The sequence below is a fragment of the Vitis riparia genome, chromosome 5 (genome assembly GCF_004353265.1).
Source record: "Vitis riparia cultivar Riparia Gloire de Montpellier isolate 1030 chromosome 5, EGFV_Vit.rip_1.0, whole genome shotgun sequence".
Classification (NCBI taxonomy): domain Eukaryota; kingdom Viridiplantae; phylum Streptophyta; class Magnoliopsida; order Vitales; family Vitaceae; genus Vitis; species Vitis riparia.
This window is the reverse complement of record NC_048435.1, coordinates 21,596,430-21,622,421: the sequence shown is the minus strand read 5'-3', so window position 1 is coordinate 21,622,421 and position 25,992 is coordinate 21,596,430. Positions and strand designations below refer to the sequence as shown.

General features: G+C 28.8%; 1 protein-coding gene across 1 annotated transcript; it reads right to left on the bottom strand.

Annotated features, from left to right (window-relative positions):
- Positions 1 to 1,778: 1,778 nt before the first annotated feature.
- Positions 1,779 to 4,365, bottom strand: LOC117914184. Its single transcript, XM_034829411.1, has one exon. It carries the CDS (start codon positions 3,965 to 3,967, stop codon positions 2,666 to 2,668), a length of 1,302 nt encoding a protein of 433 aa, XP_034685302.1. The 5' UTR covers positions 3,968 to 4,365; the 3' UTR covers positions 1,779 to 2,665.
- Positions 4,366 to 25,992: the final 21,627 nt, after the last annotated feature.

Here is a 25,992-nt window from a genome sequence, read left to right as displayed (position 1 = left end):
CTCTGTAAGAAGCTTCGGCTCGATTTCGATTTAGATTGAGAATTTCCCAAAATGCCCTTGCCTATGGGATTAATGTCGAATGTGACAATTTTGGAATATTCCTTCAATTATTCTAATTATTTTTTTTATTCTTTACATTAATTATTTATATATATATATATATATATATATATATATATATATATATATATATATATATATATATATATATAAATCCCTTAGTATAAATAAATTGACCTTTTAAAAAAAATATATATTTTAAAATTGAGAAAAAATAAAAGAAAGAAGAAAATAGAGAGAGGAGTGAAAAAAAATAAAAAATATATTTAAAATTAATAAATTATTTTAAAATTATGAAAAAAATTATTTCATATTTAATTAAATTAATACAAAAATTGCTTTTTTAAAATTATGATTTTAACTTGAGCTTCTTTTATTAACTAACAAATACGGATTTAATTTTGACAATGGGGGGGGGTAATTTTGTAAATAGAAGAAGAGGAGAGGGTTTTGACAAGACCGGGGTTTGGTGGGAGAATGGGCGTGGAAAAAACGGCGGGCATCGGTGGCGGGTGGAAGTCGTCCCGTTGGTCTTTCCCGTGTGGCACGGAGTCGTTTAATTCTTTCCCACGTGCCTGACCAGTTTTCCCATCTCATCTCATCTCCCTTCCTGCCACCTCAGTGTTGGTACACTTTGAAATCTTATTCACACCCTTCGCTGACGTGGCTAATTCCTACCATTTATTATAAAAAATGATATCTTCAACATTAAACAATAATATTTTAAAATAAAATAATCCCACGGCTAATCCCTAACATTTATTATAAAAAAAAAAAAAATGATATCTTCAACATTAAACAATAATATTTTAAAATAAAATAATCCCACATTTTCAATATGATTTTACCCACGTTTTAGAATTTTTGTCATATCAAAATTATTCTTTATTTTTAATAAAAATAATTCTTAAAATACATTTTTGACTTCATTTTAAAATACATTTAAAACACATTTAACAAATTTTTGACAAAAAAAATGATTTTTTGAAAATTTAGTTTGTCTTTTCAATTATTTTAATAATGAATAAAAATGTGAAGAATATTTTAAAACTTTTACATTATTTGGGTATGCATAGTATTTTCACTTAGAATATTATACCCATATTTGAGTTTAGAAACAATTGAAAATTATTCTTTTAAGTTTTAAAATTTGTTTTTTAAAAACATTCTCCACGAATCTTCGTAAAGTCTTCGAGCTGTTTGGTAATGTTTTCAAAAATAATTTTTAAAACTGTTCTTTAATGTTTTGTAAAACAAAAATATGTTTGAAAACTTAAAATATTTTTTACTTATTTTTAATATTTTTAAATATCTTAAAAATAATTTTTATGTCTATTATTTTATTTTTAATCATTGTATATGTTTATATAATTATATTTTAAAATATTTGTCAAAAATAAATGAAAAATACTAAAAAACAATTAAAAGATGTTATTTAAAAATATCCTATTTTTGTTTTTAAGAATAAAAAATAGAAACTAATTTTTTATTGCCGTATTTTCTTGGTTTTTTATGTTTTGAAGAATAAAAAAGTATTGTTGAAAATAATTACTAAACAGGACTAGAGATCATCATTAGAAATAGACCAAGAATGAGGATATATTCAAAGACTCTTACAAAAATTCTTAATAGAATTGAGACTAAAGTTTTTCATTCTTCATTGATTTGTTGGATTTGAGAGGAAATCATTTGAGTTTTTGACATTCTGATATCTCCTCTTTCCCATGGCAGTGTATTCCCCTTGGGGGCATTCACATGTTTCCGGATTTAATCACTTGTGTTCTTCACCATCCTCGTGACCTCAACACTCACCTTCTTCTTCCAAAACCAAGCTCCCAATGCAGCTGTTCCTTTTCACAGCCCCTTGCTGGTTGTTTTCTTGGTTAGAAGCATTCCAACTGCTGTTTTCTTGCTGCTTTATAAGCTTCCTGGGGTTAAATCTTCACTGGTTGTTCTTGTTATAGCAGTTGCAGCATTCATAATGGCAGCATACAGATAGTTTTAGACATATATTTTGTTTTCCTTGTTGGGTTTTTGAGATTTTTTTCAGGTTTTCATTGGTTTGTGTTAATTTGCAGATCCTCTGGAAAGGATGTATTGGTTTTTCCCAACTGACGATGCCCTGAAATGGCTGACATCCCCCTATGTAACAGTTGAAGTTCTTGAAGGAGAAGAGAGACAGTATGATTCTGGCCGGCAGCATAGGGATGAATTGTGAAGGTCCCTTAGGAAGAAGTTCTTGCAATGAGGGGCAATGCTTAGAGCTTCATCAGATTCAAGATGACCATTGTTACCATCTCTGTTTCATCTGACGTTTTCCGGGATTCTTAGGGGTTTCCATGGCTCTTTTTCCACAAACTAAGAAAAGAATAGTCTAAAAACTTGAAAAACACTTCATATCAGCAAAATTTAACTTTTGAAGAATGAGAACAAGTGAACTTTTGATACAAATTTTCATAGCAATATGAGTAAACTAAAGGTTTGTGTACTGTTCGTCTGTGTCTATTTAACTTGTGTTCTCGTCCTACCGGAAAATTTTCGGCTCTATAAATACACAGCTCTATAGAATGAGAAGTCTTACAACCATTCTCCTCCATGGAAATGCTCAGGGAGCTTGGTCGAGGAAGAAATCATCTTTGTTGAATTCCAAATCGACCCCCTCATGGCCATCAAACTCATCAAGGCCTAACAATGTCTCAATAGGAAGTTCTTCATTTGATGCAAACTCCTCCAGGAAAATCTGATTGAGAACTTTTTCTTCTGGCTCTATAATATTGTTGTCTGAATCTGAAGGCACTGTTTCCTTGGAAGTTTTGGCTGGTTTGCTCAAACTTGAAGGCGCGGCGCTGGTCCTCCAGACACCCTTCTTGTTGCTTCTTTGCTTCCATTCCAGGATCTTTGAAGCTGTTGATCCTGAAGTGAACACAAGTCTTCTGCTCACTTCATTTGGGTCGGTTTTCCTGTTATGGGGTCCTGATGCAGCATTTGTCAGGTAGCTGTTCTTGCGCGGTGACATGGAGAAGCAATCCCAGTTTCCAGAACTCCAATCGGGTTTCTGTTCGAATGGCCAGAAAAGCAGCTCATCTGTGTTGAAATCCTCCGAGTCCTCAGCTACTGAACCACCAGAACTCGATATGGTCTTGTAGGATGGGCTAGGAAAATCAGATGATTGGAGTGAATCCAAAACTGACCCTGAATCTGAAATCCACTTGAAATCTTCCCCATCTAGATCCACTAATGACACCCAAAAGCCTGTTCTGTCCAAATCCAAACCCCGAAAACTTGGTTTTAGATGGGTGATGAGAGGGGTTGAAGGACTTTCAGAACCTGCAGATTCCTCAAAGGAAGACACAGAACTCTCAGAAAAGATTACAGAGGAAGAATCAGCTACATCATTTTCTGTTGTGCTCAGCAGCCAAGTGACCACCTCTTCTTCTTCCAAATCTTCCTGCAAAATTTTTTCTGCGTCCGGTAAGTTTTTCTCAAGAACCAAACAAGCCTCTTCTATAGGATTTATCCTAGACCCATCAAAGAAACCGATGCCTTTCCCCGAAGAAAACCAGACCTGCCTTGATACTTGTAGCCATGAAATCATCCATTCATCAAAAGATAAGGGAGGCCAATCATACAATCTATACTCAGAAAAAAAGGATGATGGTGAGTAGCAATCCGAAGACAACCACAAACTCTCATTTTCACCATTGCAACTCTCCTCATCAAGCCGCTTACCAAGATCACAGTCATCTTCTATCACTTCTGATTCAGGGAAAACAGCAGCTGCCTCAGGACCCATCCGATCAGCTCTTACTCTGGTTTGACAACATGTGTTCTTCTTCTTCTTTTTTGCAGATGAAGACGAACCTTCCTTCACAGAATCAAAAAAGCCCTCTCTTCCACTGAGCCCCATTCTGTTGGAGGTTGTTGGTCAAGATCACAGTTACATTGGGTTAACCATCAACACAAGGAAACACCAACAGTATTAAAAAAAGGAAGGAACAAAGCTCAAAGAAACCACATTAGACCGGCAACCAGTGAAGAAATCGAAACAGATTAAACAAAGGAATGAAAATACTTTAAAAAGGAAAAAGACAAAGACTTAGTTGAGTTGATCAACCCAACACCTATAAGAAAAAAACAAAACAGATGATTTTGTGGACTGAAAACTTCAAATCTGAACATAGAATCAGAGATGGAATACCAAGTCAATGGACTGTTAACATCAAAATTCAAACAAAGGGTATGAAGACCAACAACCCAACCACCTAGAAACTATGAGGAATTAGATTAGTTTAGGTCAACAAGAAGCTTCTTTTTTCCTGGAAAAAATAAAAAAAGGAAAGCTTACCTTTACCATAGGAAAATAAAAGGTCATCTATGGAATCACAGAGCACCTAATACACAATTGACAGAAAAATACTGAACTGATGTTGATGATCCAAAAGGGTATTCAGAAAAATCTACCAAAATTCAAAGCTTAAGGGTGGAAATTAAAAAAAAAAACCCGAAAAATATTTTGACTACAAGGCTTATGCTGAGGCATCCTGAGCAAGCAGATGATCCAAATGAATGAAACACTCAAAAGGGTCCAAACCAGAGTCGCCCTAGCGTAGAAGTTAAGGCAGATTGAATGAACCACATCCATTCAATTCAGCAACACCCCAATAGAATTAATGGTGTAGACAATGATTTTGATATTTTCGGACTGTAACAACTCAAGAACACAAATTTCAAGTTTGTAATCCATTCTATAAAGATTTCCTCTCAGCCTATAATCATCAAATAGTTGATACCATACGTCAAATTCTATCCACAAAATAGAAAATTCTTGCAGTCAAATATTGTTGGCACCATCTTTTCCTTATCACCATTGTTATTCAAATCCAACAATGATGAAGGGCTAAGAATATCAGTAGAATCCCTTAAAATAATCAATAAATTAAGATAAACAACCACACCCAAGACAAGGAAGAACCAACAATCAGTGGTTTACTCATTGTTATTTCTATCATACTCTTAAGAAGCAAATCAACAAATGTTTGTAGTGCCACTTGTATTCAGCAAAATGCTTTGCTTATTGAGATATTTTTCTGGTTATATGAAATTAAGAACATTTATGTTTCCCTTGAATCAAACAAACCCATACAGTTAAAAAATAATCAAACCATTCTATAAAGAATAAGAATTAAAAAGTGGGAAAAATTGCAAGTAACTTCAAGAACAAATCTGCACATTAATCTAAAAAATTGAAAAATGAAATTAAACCCATGTCAGCTATGGATTAAATACTAAAAAATAAATGATGATGAGATAAAAATACTATTCAAAAAAAAAAAGAAGAGAAAAATGTCACCTTGGAGGCAGAAACCCTAGAAATTTATGAAATCTAGGATGGGAGAGAGTGTCATAATGTTGTGTCTAGATGATCAATGTTCATATACATAGGGAAAAAGAGTTAGTTGCCAAAACTGGATTTTCCAGCCTCCAATTGATGTGGGGCTTTGCCCAAATTTGATACCCTTATTTACCTTGGATTCTTTTACCTTAAAAGCACATGTGGCACTCATAAAAAATAAAAAATAATAATAAAAAAATGAGAAATATTTTTGTTTTCATTATGAAAGATAAATGAAAATGGATTTAAATCAGTATATTTCACATGCTAGGAATATATATGAACATGAAGGTAAATTAGAGAATCATGTAAAAAGAGGAATCAAAATTTTAATAAAAGTGGGTTTTGATTTTCATTGCTCAAAGAAAAATATAATATATTTTTCTATATTATTTTTCATTTTTATTCCATATTCTAATATTCTAATCAAGTCATAAAAATGTTTTAATAGAGGAAACATTATATGGACACCTTTTGAGAGATCTGATAATTACAATTTAGTCATCTGGATTTTTAAAATTTTATCGACACATCCTTCAAAGTTTATTCCCGATGATGGTTTTAACCATGATTGGTTGGATGTAATATCAATATAACATGAAACATGATAAAATAAGTAATAACATATCCTATGATTAGTGATGAGAAAAGATAAGTTACTATATTCTATGTTCAATTAAATATATGATCTTTTATTCAATCAAATATGAGATATGATTGGTGGTAAGAGATATCATTCATCCTTTTTATATTATTTCTTTGAAAAATTTGTTTATTTATTATGGATTTTTTATATTACTTATTTTATAAAATATGTATTTTTATTATAAAATTAAATTTATGATTAAAAAAGAATTAAAAAGATATTTATTTATTTATTTTATAAATTAAATATAAATATAAATATAATATAATATATTCAATTAGATATATTATTATTAGATTTAATATTTAAGGATATTATATTCAATTAGAAATTATATAATAATATAGACATTTTTATGTCTAATTAGATATGATATCTTAACATATATACATTCTATCCTATTTTGCCAATCAAACATGTTATTGTATTTTATTTATTTTTTAACTGTTTATCATATTTGTTTTGAAACCCCACCTAAACTAATTTGACAGTTCCTTTCTTTTAATGTTATTTTCTTTCTTTTCATTTATTTCTTATTGAATATTGTTTAGTAATTTTAATTAACGTTTTGTAAAATTAATTAATATTATTCATTTAATTAAAAATTCTATTTAATTAAAATTAATTCCGTTTGGTAATAGGTTTTGTATTAATTAAAACTAATTAGATTTTGTATATAAAAATCTGTACACATTTAATAATAATTAATAAGATGATATGATGAGATTGAATAAGATAAAATATGACTACAAGAGTATTTTAGGAATTTTACATAAAAATTTAAAGAGATATTTTAGGATTTTAAATTTTGGGCTTCAATTTTTTCTATTTGAAAATTTAGGCTTTGATTTCAGAAATTGCATATATATATATATTTAGGACGTGCACACAAAAAGATTAAGAAAAATTGAAAAAATAAAATAAAAATAAATTTAGTGATTTTAATTTGTATAATTTGAAGTTAATTAAATTTAATCTATTTAATTAAAGAATATGAGAATTAAAGTTCCTTTACTTAGATAAGGTAGTTTCAAATTTTCAAATTTTCATAAACAGGAAGTTTTCTTATTATAATAGAATTTCTAATTTAGAAAATAAATATTATTGAAATTTTCTTAAACATAATTTATCTTTAAAGGTTATTATAAGAAGGTTTAGTAATTTTATAGAAATAATTTTTTTAAAATATTTCCTAAATAAAACATTTATTAATTGGAATTATGTGAAAGAGTATGAAAATAGATGTTAAAATTTGAGAGTCAAGATTTTATCAAATTTATTTTTGGGTAAAATGCTCTCATAGAAATTTAAAATTTTTCATGTTAACATTTTTTCATGACATTAGGGTTATACTTAGGAAATACATACTTTTGGAAATTCTCAAAGAAAATAAATTTATTTACCAAGGTAATTACTAATATTTTAAGAGTTCTTAATTATTTTAAAATATTGAGTGGGAGAGGACCATTGACAAACCTATAGCCTCCAAGATCAAACTCATCTTGATTTTGGTCATATCATCATTTTAAAGATGAAATGGGATGGGATGGGATGGTCCAAGGAATTAAGAGATATGAACTATCATGTTGGATGAGACTATATATATTTATAGTAAGAATGACTAATCTTAAAGATAAAACTCTTTACTTGGTAACATTGATGCAAAGAATCTTTGTTACATACTTAACTTAGACATGCAATATTAAAATTGCCTAAAGTGGTCCCACTTGCATAAGCTAAAGGTTAAACATAAAGGTATATTAATCAATGTCTTAAGATAACTTTTAAAGTTTAAGGTGGATTAATTAATTAGAGAATGTATCTAACCTAGTAATAAGCATGACCTATTGATTGGAGCCAAAATATGTGCTCTAATGACACATATTTGATATGATTTGTGTGTCAAAGGACATTCAAATCACCCAACTTGACCTAAATCGATGCTAAGGCCCTAGCCATGAGTTTAATTTTTTACTTTGGAGACTTATCTTAGGTTCAAGGGAAGAAAATGATGTAAATTGAATGACTTTAGATTTTGAAAGATCAAGAAATGGCTAAATGAGGAAATAAGTGAGTCAAGACTCATGGAACGTAAGGAAAGGCAAGACGAGGATATCATGAGTTTGGAAGATGAGAAATGACCATTATGGAGTAAGAAAGAAGACAAGAAAGCATGAGAAATGAGGCATGAAACAAAATTCAGTTGCATGGAAATTTAGAACTCAAAAATTTGATGACATTGTATACTCTGAATTTGAGGACAAATTTAGAGCACTTTCTGGAGTCCATTATATACATACTATATATCATTTCGAAGATCAGGAAGTCAGGAGTCCAACACTTCAAACGGTGTGCAAATCAGAGCTGAAATAAAGAAGTTATGGCCATTTGAAGACAACTGCACCAAGCTGGAGGGTCATTTTGAAATTCAACTTATGAATTCGAAATCCACTTCGAAATGATACCAATTTCGAATTCACCCATTGTCACTTTGATGTTCTGCTTCCTCTACCTCGGGAATTGCATCTATTCAACTTATGAATTCGAAATCTACTTCGAAATGACACCAATTTCGAATTCACCCACTGCCACTTTGATGTTTCGCCTCCTCTACCCTAGGAATTGCATCTAGAGTACTCCATCTGCCCTAATTGGACCCCACATGACTAGAAATCACCATTTTATTATTTTTTAATCATTTTAAAGAAATTATTTTGTAATAAGTGGCCAATGAGAGTGTGTCACATGCTAGGTAATTGATGATATTATATAAACTCTCTCAATTCTAGGTTTTAGGGATCTTGAATATTTTTCCGAAGTTTTTGACATTGAAGGTGGAAGAAGATGAGAACTTTGGTTTGTTTTATTTTTCTTCTTTATTAAATATATTGTTTTTTGTTTCTTTTGATTCAAATTATGGATTTTTACCCTATTATGAATTGTGAACGTGACATCACCCCCATGAGGCTAAGAGCTAACTTGGGGCTTGAAGCATGAAAACCTAAGGGCTAGGAAACCTATAGGGACAATGGGTAAATTATTATAACAATGAGATTAATTATTGGTTGGGTGATAATTTATCATTTTTTTTATCTTATTTTTGTGAGTTCATTTAGAGAATGATACGGTAGGTTATTACCTGATACTAGTGATTCTTAGTAATTCTTGGTCATTAGTTATCCTCGTCTTCCTTATCGTTATTTGCCCCTAAACAAGGCTATAAGGAGTAGGAAGGGTTAAAAAGCCAAATCTTAAATTAGTAATCAATCTCAATCATTTGATGGTTTTATGAATCTATTTTAAAAAGGAAAAATTAGGTTTCGGATGCAATTTTGAGTTACAGAATTCAAGAAAATGAATGAGAGTATAAGCTCAAGAGCAATAATTTCTTTGTAACCCTTTGAGATATTGAAAAAGGAATGTGCATATTGCCTAAGAGTAGAAAGGTATACATCATAGAGTCATTGTTGAATAAATTTAGTGGTGGATTCATTTTAGGCCCATAATCTGTAATTAATTACAAGATATTCAATATAGAGAAGGTTTCATGATGCGAATGTACTTATCTTAGCTTCAGTTGCAAAGTTATTTGTGCAAGCTAGTGGGAGGAATTACCTTTCTCTTTTATGTGTGACTCCATTACCACTTTGCTAAGTAATGAGAATTGTTAGCTCTTAATAATGAACCTAGCATTAATCAAACATTTGACTTCTAATGCCTAATTCATATAAATCTAAACAGGATCCAAAGATTGATTAAGTATAAACACTTTGGTTCCAAAGGATCTTCCAGTTTGTGAATCCTATATAGGTGATAAAATAACCAAGAGACCTTTATTGCAAAAGGATATAGAGCTAATGATTGTTTGGAGTTAGTACATATTGACGTGTATGTAACTTTGGAGTTCATACATAAGGAGGGTATGCGTACTTTATCACTTTTATTATTGAATACTCTAGGTTTGGAGTTCATACAGAGTATACATTGAAACAAAAACAATCAATCTCACTTTTGCATGCCCTCTAAGAGGGGTTGTTGGTTTATCATATGTATTCATAAGGAAATCAGACAAAAGTAAGAAAAAATTGTAAAGACCCCAATCTATGATTGAAGGTCACAAATATATGTATATTATAGAGAGAGAGAGAATGCATTTTGGTTCTATCATTTGTTTTTAGTCTTATTCCTTATATACTTTGATCATACTTTTGTATCACTATACAATGATTTAGATTTTATTAGATGCCGTCAATGATTCCATACAAAGCTCAATCCATTCCTGATTCTTATTAGGTAGAGAGGGATTCCTATGACAAACTTTGTCCCTCTTTGCTCCTATTTCAGTGGAGGGTAGCATGGGTTCAAAATTGTCCATTTGTACTATTTATATATATATATATATATATACTGAAATAAGTTTTTTAGTATTTCATACAAATAGGGTTATTTGGTAAGTTATTTTTTATTTATTTTTTAATTTAAAGATAAAAAAAACTTATTTGGATGCATTGTTTTTTAAAATTATTATTATTTATTTTGATTTTGTAAAAACATTTGTAAATTAAATTTATATAATATTAATTAAAATTCAATAAAAAAATCAATATATAATATTAATTAAATTTAATAAAATTCTTATTGAAAATAAAATTAGTTTTGTAAAATAGGAATGGTAATATTATATTACAATCACAAAATTATATTTTTTTTGTAAAAGTTTTACCATTTTACCCTTTATCATGGAAATATGGATATTGACATCTTTGTAAAAGCATAATTGTTTTTTTTAATTAAAAATTAATAACAATGTTTTAAAAATAATAATTATTAATAATATTATTTAAAATGAATTTATTATACTATTTTGCTCTTTATTATAGAAATATGGATATTGACATCTTTGTAAAATAATAATTGATTTTTTTATTAAAAATTAATAATAATATTATAAAAATAAGAATGATTAATAGTATTATTTAAAATAAATAAATTGAACATAAAATATCGTTTGATTTGAAGTTTATTTTTCTAGTGAAAGAAATTATAAAAATATAATTATGTTCATAAATAAATAATAGAATAGATCAATTTTTATCCAAAAATTTATGGTATTAATTTGTTTATAATTTGATTTTTTAAAATTACTTAGACTTGTTAATAAATCCAACGCATTAAATTTTATTTAATTTGAAGCTTATTTTTTTAGTAAACAAAATTAAAAAAATGTATATAAGATTTTATATAGAAAATAAATAATAAAGTCATTATTTTTTGTTCATAGATTTCTTATATTAATTTGATCACTATTTGAGTTTAACTTATTTTTAAAAATTATTAGATCCGTTAAAGAATCCAATGCACAAGTCTTGCTTGATTTAAAGTTTATTTGCCAAATAAAAAAAATTTACAGAAATATAGTTATATATAAAGAAGAAACTAGTGAAGTCATTCAAAACGAATTTTAATTTATGATTTTTTTAATATTATTTTGTTGAATTCCATGATTTTCTATGTTATTCAAATAAAAAAGTACCTTAAATTGATTTTTGAGTTTTAAATTATTTTTAAAAATTAATAATTTGATTTAAAATTTATTACTTAATAATATGTTTTAGAGAAATTAAGGGAAATTCTAAAAAAAACATGTGCAATTTTAAATAATATCATATTTTAAAATACAAAGTATTAGTAATGATAAACTACAAATTTTAAAATATAACAAGTAATATCCGGGATTGAAAGTCTGAGGCTTGAGATAGGTAGAACCCAACTTTAATTAAGGTAGTACCTCAGGTACAGTCCTAAAGAAACCAAAGGTGAACCACTTGCCCACACAAGAGAATCACATAATGACATGGTCTAAGGACCACAAAGAAAGGTTCAAGGCTTGGGATAAGTAGAAGCCAACTTTAACTAAGGTAGTACCTAAGGTCCCTTAAGGTAGTGCCTAAGGTAGATTAACGTACTACCTAAGGGCTATTAAGGTAGTACTTAGGGTACAATCCTCAAAAAACCAAAGCTGAACCACTTGACTACTGAAAAGAATCACATAATCGCATGGTGTAAAGGTCACAAAGGAAGGTTTGAGGCTTGGGATAGGTAGAACCCAACTTTAACTAAGGTAGTACCTAAGGTCCCTTAGTTACCATAATTCTACCAACTTCTCTTCTTGTTTGAAGATTTAAGAAGATGGGTCTCAAATTTCAAACTTTCAAATATTTTTTTGAGACTTTCCGTTCGGATGGGTCTTGGGTGGGAAGATGAGCACTCCCTTCGGCTTCGCTCTGCTGCTACAGAATCACACTCACACTTACGCCTCTTGAAGCCGGTTGGGTACCCAATGTTCTTGCAATCAATTGCCCCGCTTGCTTGCTGAGATAGTGGAGAAAAAATAAAGGGAAATTGGGTTAGGTTAAAATAATTGAGGATGAAGGTTTGAAGATGGATATCTGTCGGCTGGTCCGGACGTCAAGACATAGTTCGCCCATCTTCGGATTTGAAACTAGGTTCAAAATTGGGAATTTCTTGAGATGGGGTTAGGGCAAAATGACTAGAAGTGAGAGAGAGTTTTCCTATTTTTGGTTTCCGGGTCGGATTTCTTTGTGTTTCAGATTTGGGAATTAGTTCAAGTTTCAAATTGTTCTGCTGACATGGGAAGGATTTGCTGATAACATGGAGAAATTTAGGGGCAATCTAGGAAGAGGAAAAGTAAATAGGATATAGTGCACATTTTGGATATTATTTTACCCATTAATAGTTAGATCTCATATTTCATATATTTGGTTTTCAAAACCATAAATTTTTCACATATGCCAAAAACACAAGTTTCCCTATATTATTAGTTTGGATGTCACAATAATGATTTGATTGGATTGATGTAATTGAATCAAGAATTTGTTAATTTTCTCGTAGACCAAACAACACCAAAGTTTCATGATATCATCATCTATACGTTAAGACAAGTATTATGATAGACTAGTTACAAGGCAGTGAAAATTTGGTGGTAAAACTTGTACTGATGGAACAGCCATGAATAGTGTGATACATGAACATTGAGGATTTAGGTTAAAATTTATAATTGAAAAACACAAAATCATTGAGAATGATGACAGCCAACATGTGCATGGATTCAATGAATAACTAAAAGTCATTAATGGGGCCTTTTTCAAGGTAGTGTAATTTTTTAAAGAATCTTTCATCAACCATAATTTTAATTTAAAATTATTTGATAATTATTTTTTAAAACTATTTTTTAATGTTTTATAAAACAAAAATTTATTTAGAAACATGATATGTTTTTAAACTATTTTTAATATTTTTAAATATGTTTTCAAATTAATTTTTATATCCACCACTTTATTTTTAATCATTTTATATGTTTGTATAATTATTTCTAAAATAGTTATAAAAAAACAAATAAAAAATAATTAAAAGATGTTCATTGAAAACATTTTGATTTTTGTTCTTAAAAATTGAAAACATTCCATTTTCTGTTTTTAAAAATTGTAAATAAAAAACAATTTTTGGTTGTCAAATATATTTTATTTTATTTTATTTTTAGAACAGAAAACAACTCTCAAAAACTTATCAAATAAATCCTTAGTTTCAAGTAGAACCGTTCTTAACTCATCTTTTTAGAAGATATTTAGTATAAAAAATTATAAGATAAGAAATAAATTCTGTAAAATAAAAAGTAAACTTGTTTTTTTTGGAAAGACAGGTTCAATAAAAATATATAAACGTTTTTATGGAATAAAATATTAAAAATCAAATAGCTTTCCATATCATAAAATATATCATTTAGGACTTGAGATTTGAGAGCTTTTTAGGATTGTAATTCTTTGTAGTGAGTTGATTTTCTCAATGTAAGCATGTAATTAAATCATGTTAAATCTTGTATTTTCATTCCATTTATTTTATTTTGGTTTTTGTTTATTTCTCACTAGCTTATTTGTATAGAATTCTTAAAGTTTTAAAATCATTCATGGTATAAAGAGGTGTCACCTTTGTTCATGCATTTAATCTCAATCTTTTTAACTTATACGTTTTGTTTATTCTTATTTCAAACTTTGGCTATCTAGAAAGATGACTTAATTAAAAAATTTCAAAAGATATGACTAATTTCATCAATTTTTTATTGGGTTTTAACTAAATACGTTTAATTCTTATTGGTTTGAAATTTCATTAAACATCTCCCTTATTTTGAATCACAGAGATGTGAGTATACAACTATGAAAATAGTTTTATAAGTTAATAACTATATTTATTAAAAAAAAATTTAAAAAAAATTTGTTCTAAAAGCAAACTGTTTTTTAAAATATATAATTTTTACGTATTTTAAGTTATTTTTATATAGTATTTTAAATAATAATTGAAAATATAAAGAATACCTTAAAAAAATTTACATTACATATAAATATATAATAATTTCATTGAAAAAAATGAATAAATAAAAATTATATTTAAATTCTAAGGTAAAATTGCATTCTAGAAGATAAATGACAAATGTTTCTAATTTTTGATCTCCCTAAGAATGTGCATGTATTGTAGGGAACATAACAGTGATGCATGAACATAGAGAGAGATTCCATAAAAAGAAAATGATTAAGGGTGATGACAACCCACAGCAACATGAACCCATATTCAATGAATGGTGCCCACACCCTCATCATGACTTCACTCAGAAGTCTTCATGCTCCCCCCTCTGACACTCACTGATTGAACACCTTTGATTCATCCACCATACCAAAATCATTGAAACAACTCCTTTCCCATCTGCATATAGCTTCCTTTTATCTGTCTCCACTCCTCACAACCCAACCCCAAACATTTCTATGTGTGAAGATGTTGTTTAGTTTGACAGAAGATCAGCTTTGTCTCTCCACTGCAATCTCTGTGGTGGTGTTTCTGTATGTTGTTTTGATGGTGTTGGAGTCTTCATGGAAGAATATTGGGGTTTCCTGGTTGACCCAAGTGGATTGTTGCTTCCCACACTTTGTCGCTGAGAGGTTGACTGCAGCAGCAGTGGATAAGGGTTCTAGGGATGTTTCATGTCTGAAGGATGAGTGAGAGGTTTTGATGATTGTATTGAGGTTTTGTATGTAGAAGAGACGATCTTTGTATGGTTTTTCTTCTAGATCCAGTGAGAATTTGGTAAATCTATGGAATTTTGATTAGTTTTTCTGTTTCTCCCTTGTGTATTTTTTCCAATCTTTGAAGTACTGTCGGAGCTTTGTAATTAAGCTAAAGTGTTCTGTTGAGGGAGGGTGGGGGAAAGTAAGGAAAAGAAAGGTTGAAGTTTCCTCCTGATGTTTGGTTTGCAAGAAAATTTGTAGGGAATAAGGCCTTTTGGTGATTAAGAAAAAGAAATACAAGAAGGGGTCTGAGGAAAGAGGGGCCTTTTTTTAGATGGGTGTGCCCCCATAGTTTCATGTGACATTGATCTAAAGCATACAAAATTAATAAGAGAAACAATTTCAAAGTGTTTCTTCAAAGGAGTTTCCAGCAATTTAATAGGGCTTTTGATCTTCTTGGTTATATTTAAGAGTAGATACAATTAGAAGATTCTAGAAGCAAAGTCCTTAGCTCTAAAAACATCTAGCATGTTTTTTCCTACTGACAAGCTTCACAGAATTGAAGATTGTTAGCTATAAGAGACAAATGTAAAATCGTGAGTACATTCTTCAACACTTGGTCATAAGGTTTACCAAGCCTGCTATTCCAAGTGTCCATAACCTTCGTACAAGACTCATTAGATTTAACATGTGCTAAAGACACTAAAGGAAAATTGAAGCTAGAGGTCGAGAAAGTTTTCAAGTTTCTTGAGAAAACTAGAACATCAAGTTGATAAAGGCCTCGCCCTACATCAAAATCCTCCTCATGTTCTTGTCCTTCACAAGACAACAATCATCATATAATTCGACAACTATATTGTTGTCCTCGATGAATTTAGAGATGCTACATAAAATTTTTGTAATTATATGTATGTATAAGATATCCTTGAGATATAATGGTTGCGGTGAAAAACTAGAGGATATAGTTGAAAAATCAATACGACGTATTTTTAGAGAGTTACCATTGTCTACATCAAGTGTTTCTTTGCTTTTGTAGTCTATCTTGAGGGTTAGATTGTTGAGATTAGTAGTAATGCGATTTGTTGCTTTTGTATCCATATACCAATTAAGATCACAAAATGCGGCTACCATGACAAAGTAAGCTTGAGCATTGTCTTGTGAATGAGTGTCTTATTGAGCATAATTTTTGTGTTGCTATTGTTGTGGTGGTTCTATGAAGCTAATGTTGAACCAATGGTAACACTTCAATGCAATATGACCACTACAAAAGAACTACGTTAGGAGCTCTAGAGAAATGGTACTTATTTCTTTTGTGGCCTTGGCAACAAAGTTAGCAAAGGGTCGATTATTGATTCTTGAAATAGAGTTGAGTTTTTTAATTCTCATCTCATAATTTTGAAAAAGAAACTGAGCTTCTTCAACAAAGACAAAATCTTTTCTTGATTGAAGATTGACAATTACATCATCAAATTCATGACTAAACCACCAAAGATGCACATCAACAATTGCTCATTAGCGATAGGCTTACCAATTGCAGACAAAGTATCAACAATCTCCTTCATTCGTAGAAAATAGTTAGCAATACTCAAAGAACCCTTAAAAGCTTCTTACAAAAACGTATATTGAAGATGTTGTACTCGAGATTTGGAGTTTAACTCAGATGAACTCAGACGTAGCTCGCTTCTTTTTGGGTGTGAAGCAGTATCAAACCAAAATACCCAACAAGCATTAGCTCTCCCTGAAAAGGAGGTGATCCAGCCGCACCTTCCAGTACGGCTACCTTGTTACGACTTCACTCCAGTCACTAGCCCTGCCTTCGGCATCCCCTTCCTTGTGGTTAAGGTAACGACTTCAGGCATGGCCAGCTCCCATAGTGTGACGGGCGGTGTGTACAAGGCCCGGGAACGAATTCACAGCCGTATGGCTGATCGGCGATTACTAGTGATTCCGGCTTCATGCAGGCGAGTTGAAATGATAAAAAAATATGTCACACTTCAACAACAGTTTTACATTGAACAATACGACCAAACATTGGCTTAGAAAGAAAGAAAGAAAAAAAAAGCCCACTCAAGATGAATTGGTCTATTATGGCCTAGGTCACAAATTATAGATTGATTATTAAAGAGTTTTCATTTCTGTTCAAGATGAAACAAGGGGGACACACTATTGTTCTAAGCAAATAACCTTCAAGATCAAGAGCTTGCACAATAAGAAGAATTTGTAAGTGCCAAAATCCATAGTTGTTCCTTGTGAGTTTCAAAGATAGTGGAGAAAGTATGGATGAGAATGTCAATGAGGGAGTTGCCATTGGAGGTGCTCGATGAGAAGACACTAATTGTCATTGTTGCAACTTAAGCCATAGAGGTAAGTCAAATGGCTTTGATACCATATTAAAAAAAACAATGAATAGAGAAACAATTTCATAGTATCTTTTGTATGAGTTATTATATTTGAGTGGAGATACAATTGGAAGATTCTAGAAGCATAGAGAACCTACTATAACAAAAGGATGTTAGCTCTAATGACAATTGATAATTGCTAAACTAATTAACAGCATAAGTACTTGCTTCAACTCTTTCCAATCAAATAAAGCCCATGTGAACATTCACTTCTTTGAAAAAAATTTTGCAAACCCATTTGAACTAAATTTGGATGAAGGAATGCCTCATTTGGTAACAAAAATAGTAATTTCTTTCTTTAAACTAATTATAAAAATTTGTAGTTATTATAATTTGAGATAAGATAGAATATTGTCTTATTATGTTATGTTCCAATTATATATGTAGTTAAATTTTAAAATAATTTAATTTAATTTTTATTTTATTTTTAACACATACAATAATAAAAACAATCTACTTCTTAGATAAAATAGGTCTAAAATTTTATAATATTTATTTATTTATAAATATATTTATTTTTAATAAAATTAGAACTAAAATAAAATAAATGGGTCCCACTTAATTTATATTTTTTCGAGTTAAATAAACAAGTTGCCCTTAGGACTATTTTGAACATCATAGTTTATATGATCTTAAAGATCTTACCAAATTCCATTAGGATGGATAAGAGGATTCTAAAAAACTGAAAAGTGTTCATATGGAAGTTAGAGGTTTCTCAAGCTCTTCTACCAAAGAGAAGAAGAAGAACATCAAATAAGGAAAGTTCAAGAAAATGAATGAGTATAAGGTCAAGAAGAGTAATTTCTTTGTAACCCTTTGAGATATTGAAAAAGGAATGTGCATATTGCCTAAGAGTAGAAAGGTACACATCATAGAGTCATTGTTGAATAAATTTAGTGGTGGATTCATTTTAGGCCCATTATCTGTAATTAATTACAAGATATTTGATATAGAAAAGGTTTCATAATGGGGATGTACTTACCTTAGCTTCAATTGCAAGGTTAGTTGTGCAAGCTACTGGGAGGAATTACCTTTCTCTTTTATGTGTGACTCCATTACCACTTTGCTAAGTAATGAGAATTGTTAGATCTTAATAATGAACCTAGCATTAATCAAACATTTGACTTCTAATGCCTAAGTCATATAAATCTAAACAGGATCCAAAGATTGATTAAGTATAAACACTTTGGTTCCAAAGGATCTTCCAATTTGTGAATCCTGTATAGGTGATAAAATAACCAAGAGACTTTTATTGCAAAAGGATATAGAGCTAATGAATGTTTGGAGTTAGTACATATTGACGTGTATGTAACTTTGGAGTTCATACATGAGGAGGGTATGGGTGCTTTATCACTTTTATTTTTTAATACTCTAGGTTTGGATATGTGTATTTAGTATATATGAAACTTGATGCCTTAGATAAATTTGGTGTATTTAAGGCAAAATCAAATGATCTATTGGGTTAACATATCATTGCACTTCAATTAAATCAAGGTGGTGTGTCTAGTAGGTTCAATTCTTTCCATAGGAACACGTGATTATATCCTAATTGTGTGCACCAGGGACTTCATTACAAATGGGGTAATGGAAAAAAGAAATTGAACTTTGATAAATATAATGAGATTGACAATTGGTTTCTCATCACTTCCCATATCTGTTTGGGATATGCCTTGGAGACTGTATTTTACTTCCATTACTAGGTTGGTAACTTTGACTTCTAGATATGTGGACACGTTGTAAACTTGGTTTACAAAAATATTTGCATATAAGAGTGTCCAATACTCGTGTTGAACTCAAATGTAAACTAGTTGGAAATAAGGTAAGAGGCATATCAGTTTATAAGATATTCAAGAGGATTTTAAGGATTATTACCTTTATAGTCAAGACAATTAGAAAACATTTGTTGAGACAAACATCAACTTATGATGAAAAATATATGATAAAAATAAAGCAAAGAATGATATAGACCGGAGAACATTCGAAGATAATCCCATATTACACAAGGTACTATGGAAAGGTATAAACACATCTCTTTCTCATATTGCATAGAGTACTATGGATCTATAGGTATAAGCACATTCCTTTCTTGATACTTCTAGTGCACGAATGTCTCATCATAGTGGGAGGTTTGTATTCTACGAATTTTGTGAAAATTTAATTTTTAGAAAAAGACTTGGAATTGCCACTTATTTTTTTTTTTTTTAAGGGATAAACAAAATAAGAAAGAAAAATTCCAAGTATGACTCCTGAAGGAAAAATAAGTTTGTGAAAAATCGAGTTTGGGTATGGGGGTCAGGTTACTTATTAGGAAGGTACGGTGGTGAGCCATAACACCTCTCTAAGCCCGTATACGTACGACCTCTACTAAACGAATTAGAGGAATTGTGACAATTAATTAATTAATTATGGATAATAAAAAAAATAATCATGCAAATGAGTATGTACAAATCATGGTGAAAATCAATATACCCAAAAATAATGATGAAACCTAATTACAATGATACACAAAATAAGTGACAAGAGGATTATGCAAATTGATTTATTGAACTAATTAAAAAAATATTTGAAAAAAAATTAGTTTTCTGAAAATTTTAAATGATTTTATTAAAAACAATTTTGAATAAGTGATTTCAATTTACGTATTTACAAAATATTTTCTTCAAGTGATTTGATTCAATTTCATTTGTATTTAATTTTCAAGAAAAGTTATTTACACTTCTTGTATCAAAATAATTTATTACAAAATTTCAATTTGGGCACAAAGATTATTTTTACTTGTTTTTACTAGAAAATAATGAATTTTTACAATTTTATTTACAAAAGTATTTTGACTCATTTTCATTTAAAAAAAGTGACTTATAGAAATTATTTAAAAATACATAACTTTATTTACAAAAGAAATTTTAATTAAAAAGAAAGAAAAAAGAATTAATCCTTTATTTCTAAAAAAAATAATTTTAATCTCATTTTAATTAAGGAAAAAAATTCATTTAAAAAAACATTTTTTGGACAATTTTATTAAAAATTATTTTTTGGGACAACTTTATTTACAAAACAATTTTTGGACAATTTTTCAAATTCTATTACAAACAATTCTTTTGGATTTTTCTAAATGCATTTTTCTGAATTTTTATAATAAAAAAAACTTTCTTTTATTAAAAAAAATATTTTAAAATTATTATTTTATTAAAACGTATTTATTGAATTCTTCCTCTCATTTAAACAAAATTTCTAGTTTGTTCGATATTCAATTCTGTACACACTCAATAAATATATACAAATGAATATTTATAAGAATTAATAAAAATAAAACCAAATAAAAATGGGAAATAAAATATGTACCAAAATAAACTTACAACAAGCTCAATGTCTTCTGACAGTTTTTTCAATCTCACTTTCTTCCATAAAATTTCATGTCTACGTATCATCAATTCGTACTCAGCAACAAAACTACAGAATAGGTCAATGCAAAAACAAAAATAGCTCATATGTAAATATTTAGAAATGTACAAAATCATAAACAAATATTCAAACCCAAATTCGAATTTTAAATTAGTTCAACAAATTTTACCAATTAAAAATAGACCCAAATCAGTAAGTATAACCCTACAAAAATATCTTACATATCAATAGTCATAGTGCAAAATTTCTCAATTAATTATCAAAATACAAGCACAATTAGTCAAACCCAAATACAATAAATCAAAATAAATTCAATTAAGTCTAAATTTAATATCGCATAATCGAAGCCCAATTTAATATGCAAAATTTAAATCCACAACCAAAATCAACCTAATTTAATATGCAAACTCACATCCAAAATATACCACAATATTATATCATATCCAAATTAAATAATTAAAATGAGCATAACCATATAATTATCAATTAATCTAATCTAAATTAGTCAATTCTAAATTAATTCACCAACAATAAATTATCCCCAATTTCATATTAATTTACCAATAACAAATTAACCTAAATTTCATACTAATTAACAAAGCCCAAACATAAGGCCCACAAATAAACATAAATGCACAAGCTCAATTTTAACCATAATTACTATTAAAATCAAATCAAGAAATATAAAGAAAAAAAATAGTAATAGTAGTAGTAGTAAAAATAATAATAATAATAATAATAATAATAATAATAATAATAATAATAATAATAATAATAATGAGAATTAGGTGTGATGGGAAAATGAGAGAATGAGATAAAAGGAGAGGAGGTCGCTGGCCAGCAAGGGTTTGCCGGCAGTGGTCAGTCGGTGATCATGTCGGAGACAGTTGATGGCTTTTTTGGGAAACAAAAAATAAAATAAAATAAAAAAGAAAAGAAAAAGAAAATGAAGAGTAGAAAAAAAAATGCAGAAATGAGGAGAGGATGAGAGAAGAGGGGGGAAGAGAAAAGGGTCATGTGGTGTGTCTTTGGAAGTGGGGTATGGTGGAGGAAGAAAAAGGAAAGAAAAATGGAGGGAAAAAGATTGGAAGAAAAATGGGTAGAAGAAGAAGAAAAATAAAATAAAAAGAAAAAAATAGGGGAAAAATTGAGAGGGGGCACATGTGGTCGGAAATGGGTGTTGGGAGAGAGAAGAGGGAGAAGAGAATGGGGAAGCCCAAATGAGAGAGCCGAGTATGAGTAGAGTGTGAGGAGTGGTGTTGGGAAAAAAATGAAGAAGAATGGGGAAAATGGAGGAGTCGGCCACATGAGAGTTGGGGGAGAGAAGAGGAAGAAGAGAATGGGGAAACCCAAATGAGGGAGCTGATCGTGAGTCCAGGGAGAAGTAGAAAAAGAAAAAAAGAAGAGGGGAATGGGGGGCCGACCATTCTTGGGAATGGGTGGGAGGAAATAGTAGAAGAAGAGAATGGGGAAACCCAAATGAGGGAGCCGATCGTGAGTCCAGGAAGAAGCATAAAAAGAAAAAATGAAGAGGGGAATGGGGGAGGGGGGGGGGGGGGGGGGGGGGGGCGCGACCATTCTTGGGAATGGGGGGAGGAAATAGTAGAAGAAGAGAATGAGGAAACCCAAATGAGGGAGCCGATCGTGAGTCCAGGGAGAAGCAGAAAAAGAAAAAAGGAAGAGGGGAATGGGGGGCCGGCCATTCTTGGGAATGGGGAGGGAGGAAATAGTAGAAGAATAAAGAGGGGAAAAAACATAATAATATGGGAGGAGAGAGAGAGAGAGAGAGTGGGTGGGGTAGTTGGAGAGTAGGAAGAGAGAGGAGAGAAAAAGAAAAAGAAGTAAAAATAAAAATAAAAATAAAATAAAATAAAACATAATAATAATAATAATAAAATACAAAAAGAATACAAAACAATAAAAATTAAGATTAAAGAGTCGCTGGGCTAAAAAAACATATGTAATTGGAATTTAAAATTTATTGATAAAATTAGGCTCAAAATTAATTTAAAAATAAAATTTGGATAAATTTTGCGATAGGTTGTTTAAAGGTAATTTTATTAAAAATATTTTTGACCTGTAACAATTTTTGTGTAGAACTTTTATAAGAGTGTTTTATTTCTTCAATATTTGAATATAAAAGTATATATATATTTTTAGATGGAATGGTATACAAGAATTAAATTTTTAGAAGCACAATTTTTATGAAATTTTGGAAGCATCAAATTTATAGAAAATAATTAATTTCAAGTATTATCACTTCTATCTCACTCAAACCAAAATCATTCTTATAAAAATAGAAGAGGATCATTTTACCTTAAAAATGATAATTCATTCCATGTACCCATTTTCCAAGATATAACGACCTGTTGGGTAACAGTTCTTGAAAACAACTTTCTATTTTCTAACATATAAATATATATATATATATATATATATATATATGTTTGATGATTAAAAATTATTTTTTGTTTTTTGTTTTTAAGAACAAAAAATACGGTGCTTTCAAATAACATCTTTTAGTTGTTTTTTTTTTATTATTTTCACTTGTTTTTTTTTTAAGATTGTTTTAAAAATAATAATTATATAAGTGTGTTGAATGATTAAAAATAAAATAATAAACATAAAAATTATTTTTAAAACATATTTAAAAATATTAAAAACATGTTAAAAATATTTTAGGTTTCCAAATAGACTTTTATTTTACAAAATGTTAAAGAACAATTTTAAAAAACTATTCTTAAAAGTTGTTTTTCATAACTATTTTAAAAAATAATTACCAAACAGACTTTAATATTTGATCAAAAAGTTTTGATGGAGTTTATATCTATTTTCAAAGTAAATAAGTGATAATAATTTTTATGCAAATGGAAGAGACTTTTTTTGAAGAAAATAATTTTAAAAAAAAATATAACTACTTCTCATTTTTAGAATTTTGATATCAATTTTTAAGAATATTTGGGTCTATTTGATAATTATTTTCAAGAATAATTTTATGTTATTTAGAACAAACAAAGAAGAAAACGTTTTTGGCAACATAAAACTGTTTTTTATTTTTGTTCTTAAAAAATATTTTTAGTTGTTTTTAGTTTTTTTCATTTCTTTTTAAAAATTTATTTTAAAAGATAATTATACAAACATATAAAATGAATAAAAATAAATCATTGGATATAAAATTTATTTTTAAAATATATTTAAAAATAGATTAAAAATATTTCAAACTCTCAAACAACCTTTTGTTATACAAAATATCATAAAATAATTTTTAATAATCGTTCTTAAAAAATATTTTTCAAAACTATTTAAAAAAATAAAATTATCACGCAGACCTTAATTATTAAAAGTTCCTTATATTTATATAAAAATTACTATTAATGTTTATTTTAATTTTTTAAAAGAAAAAGGGAAATAAATTCGCCTTCTTAATTTAATGTAAAAAAAAATATTATATAAAATGAATTTCACCAACACCTAAAAATAATTGAAAAATACAAATATTCACTTACAAAACTAAAACCAACATTTTTTTTTTTCATACTACTCATAAAATATATTATTAGTTTGGATGTGACAATAATGATTTGATTGGATTGATGTAATTGAATCAAGAATTTGTTAATTTTCTCGTGGACCAAACAACACCAAAGTTTCATGATATCATCATCTATATGTTAAGACAAGCATTATGATAGACTAGTTACAAGACAGTGAAAATTTGGTGGTAGAACTTGTAGTGATGGAACAGCCATGAATAGTGTGATACATGAACATTGAGGATTTAGGTTAAAATTTATAATTGAAAAAAAAAAAAAATCATTGAGAGTGATGACAGCCAACATGTGCATGGATTCAATGAATAACTAAAAGTCATTAATGGACCTTTTTCAAGGTAGTGTAATTTTTTAAAGAAACTTTCATCTACCATATTTTTAATTTTAAATTATTTGGTTATTGTTTTTTAAAATGGTTTTTAAAAAATGTTTTATAAAACAAAATTCTGTTTAGAAACTTAAAATATTTTTAAAATATTTTTAATATTTTAAAATATATTTTTAAAATAATTTTTATATCTACTGTTTTATTTTTAATCATTTTATATGCTTGTATAATTATTTTTTAAAATAGTTATAAAAAAATAAAAAAATAATAACTAAAAGATGTTCTTTGAAAACATTCTGCTTTTTGTTCTTAGAAATTGAAAACACTTCATTTTCTGTTTTTAAAAATTAAAAATATGAACAATTTTTTTTTTATCAAATATATTTTATTTTTAGAATAGAAAACAATTGTCAAATAGATCCTTAGTTTCAAGTAAAACCATTCTTAACTCATCTTTTTAGAAGATATTCCGTATAAAAATTTATAAGATAAAAAATAAATTCATAAAAAGTAAACTTGTTTTTTTGGAAAAGACGAGTTCAATAAAAATATATAAACGATTTATGGAATAAAATATTAAAAGTCAAATATCTCTCTATATCATAAAATATATCATTTGGGACTTGGGATTTGAGAGCTTTTTAGGATTGTAATTGTTCTTAGTGAATTGATTTTCTCAATGTAAGCATGTAATTAAATCATGTTAAATCTTGCATTATCATTCCATTTATTTTATTTTAGTTTTTGTTTATTTATGACTAGCTTATTTGTATAGAATTCTTAAAGTTCTAAAATCATTCATGGTATAAGAGGTGTCACCTTGAAAAATAATAATAAATGAAAGCTCTTGGTCAGTGTAACCTTTGTTCATGCATTTAATCTCAATCTTTATAACTTAAATGTTTTGTTTATTCTTATTTCAAACTTTGACTATCTAGAAAGATGAGTTAATTAAAATTTTTCAAAAGACATGACTAATTTCATCAATTTTTTATCGGGTTTTAACTAAATACGTTTAATTCTTATTGATTTGAAATTTCGTTAAACATCTCCCTTATTTTGAATCACAGGGATGTGAGTACAAAACTATGAAAATAGTTTTATAACTTAATAAATATATTTAATAAAAATATTTTTCTT

Excerpts from the sequence above, each read along its gene's own strand:
- LOC117914184 (XM_034829411.1), bottom strand. The coding sequence starts at position 3,967 with ATGGGGCTCAGTGGAAGAGAGGGCTTTTTTGATTCTGTGAAGGAAGGT.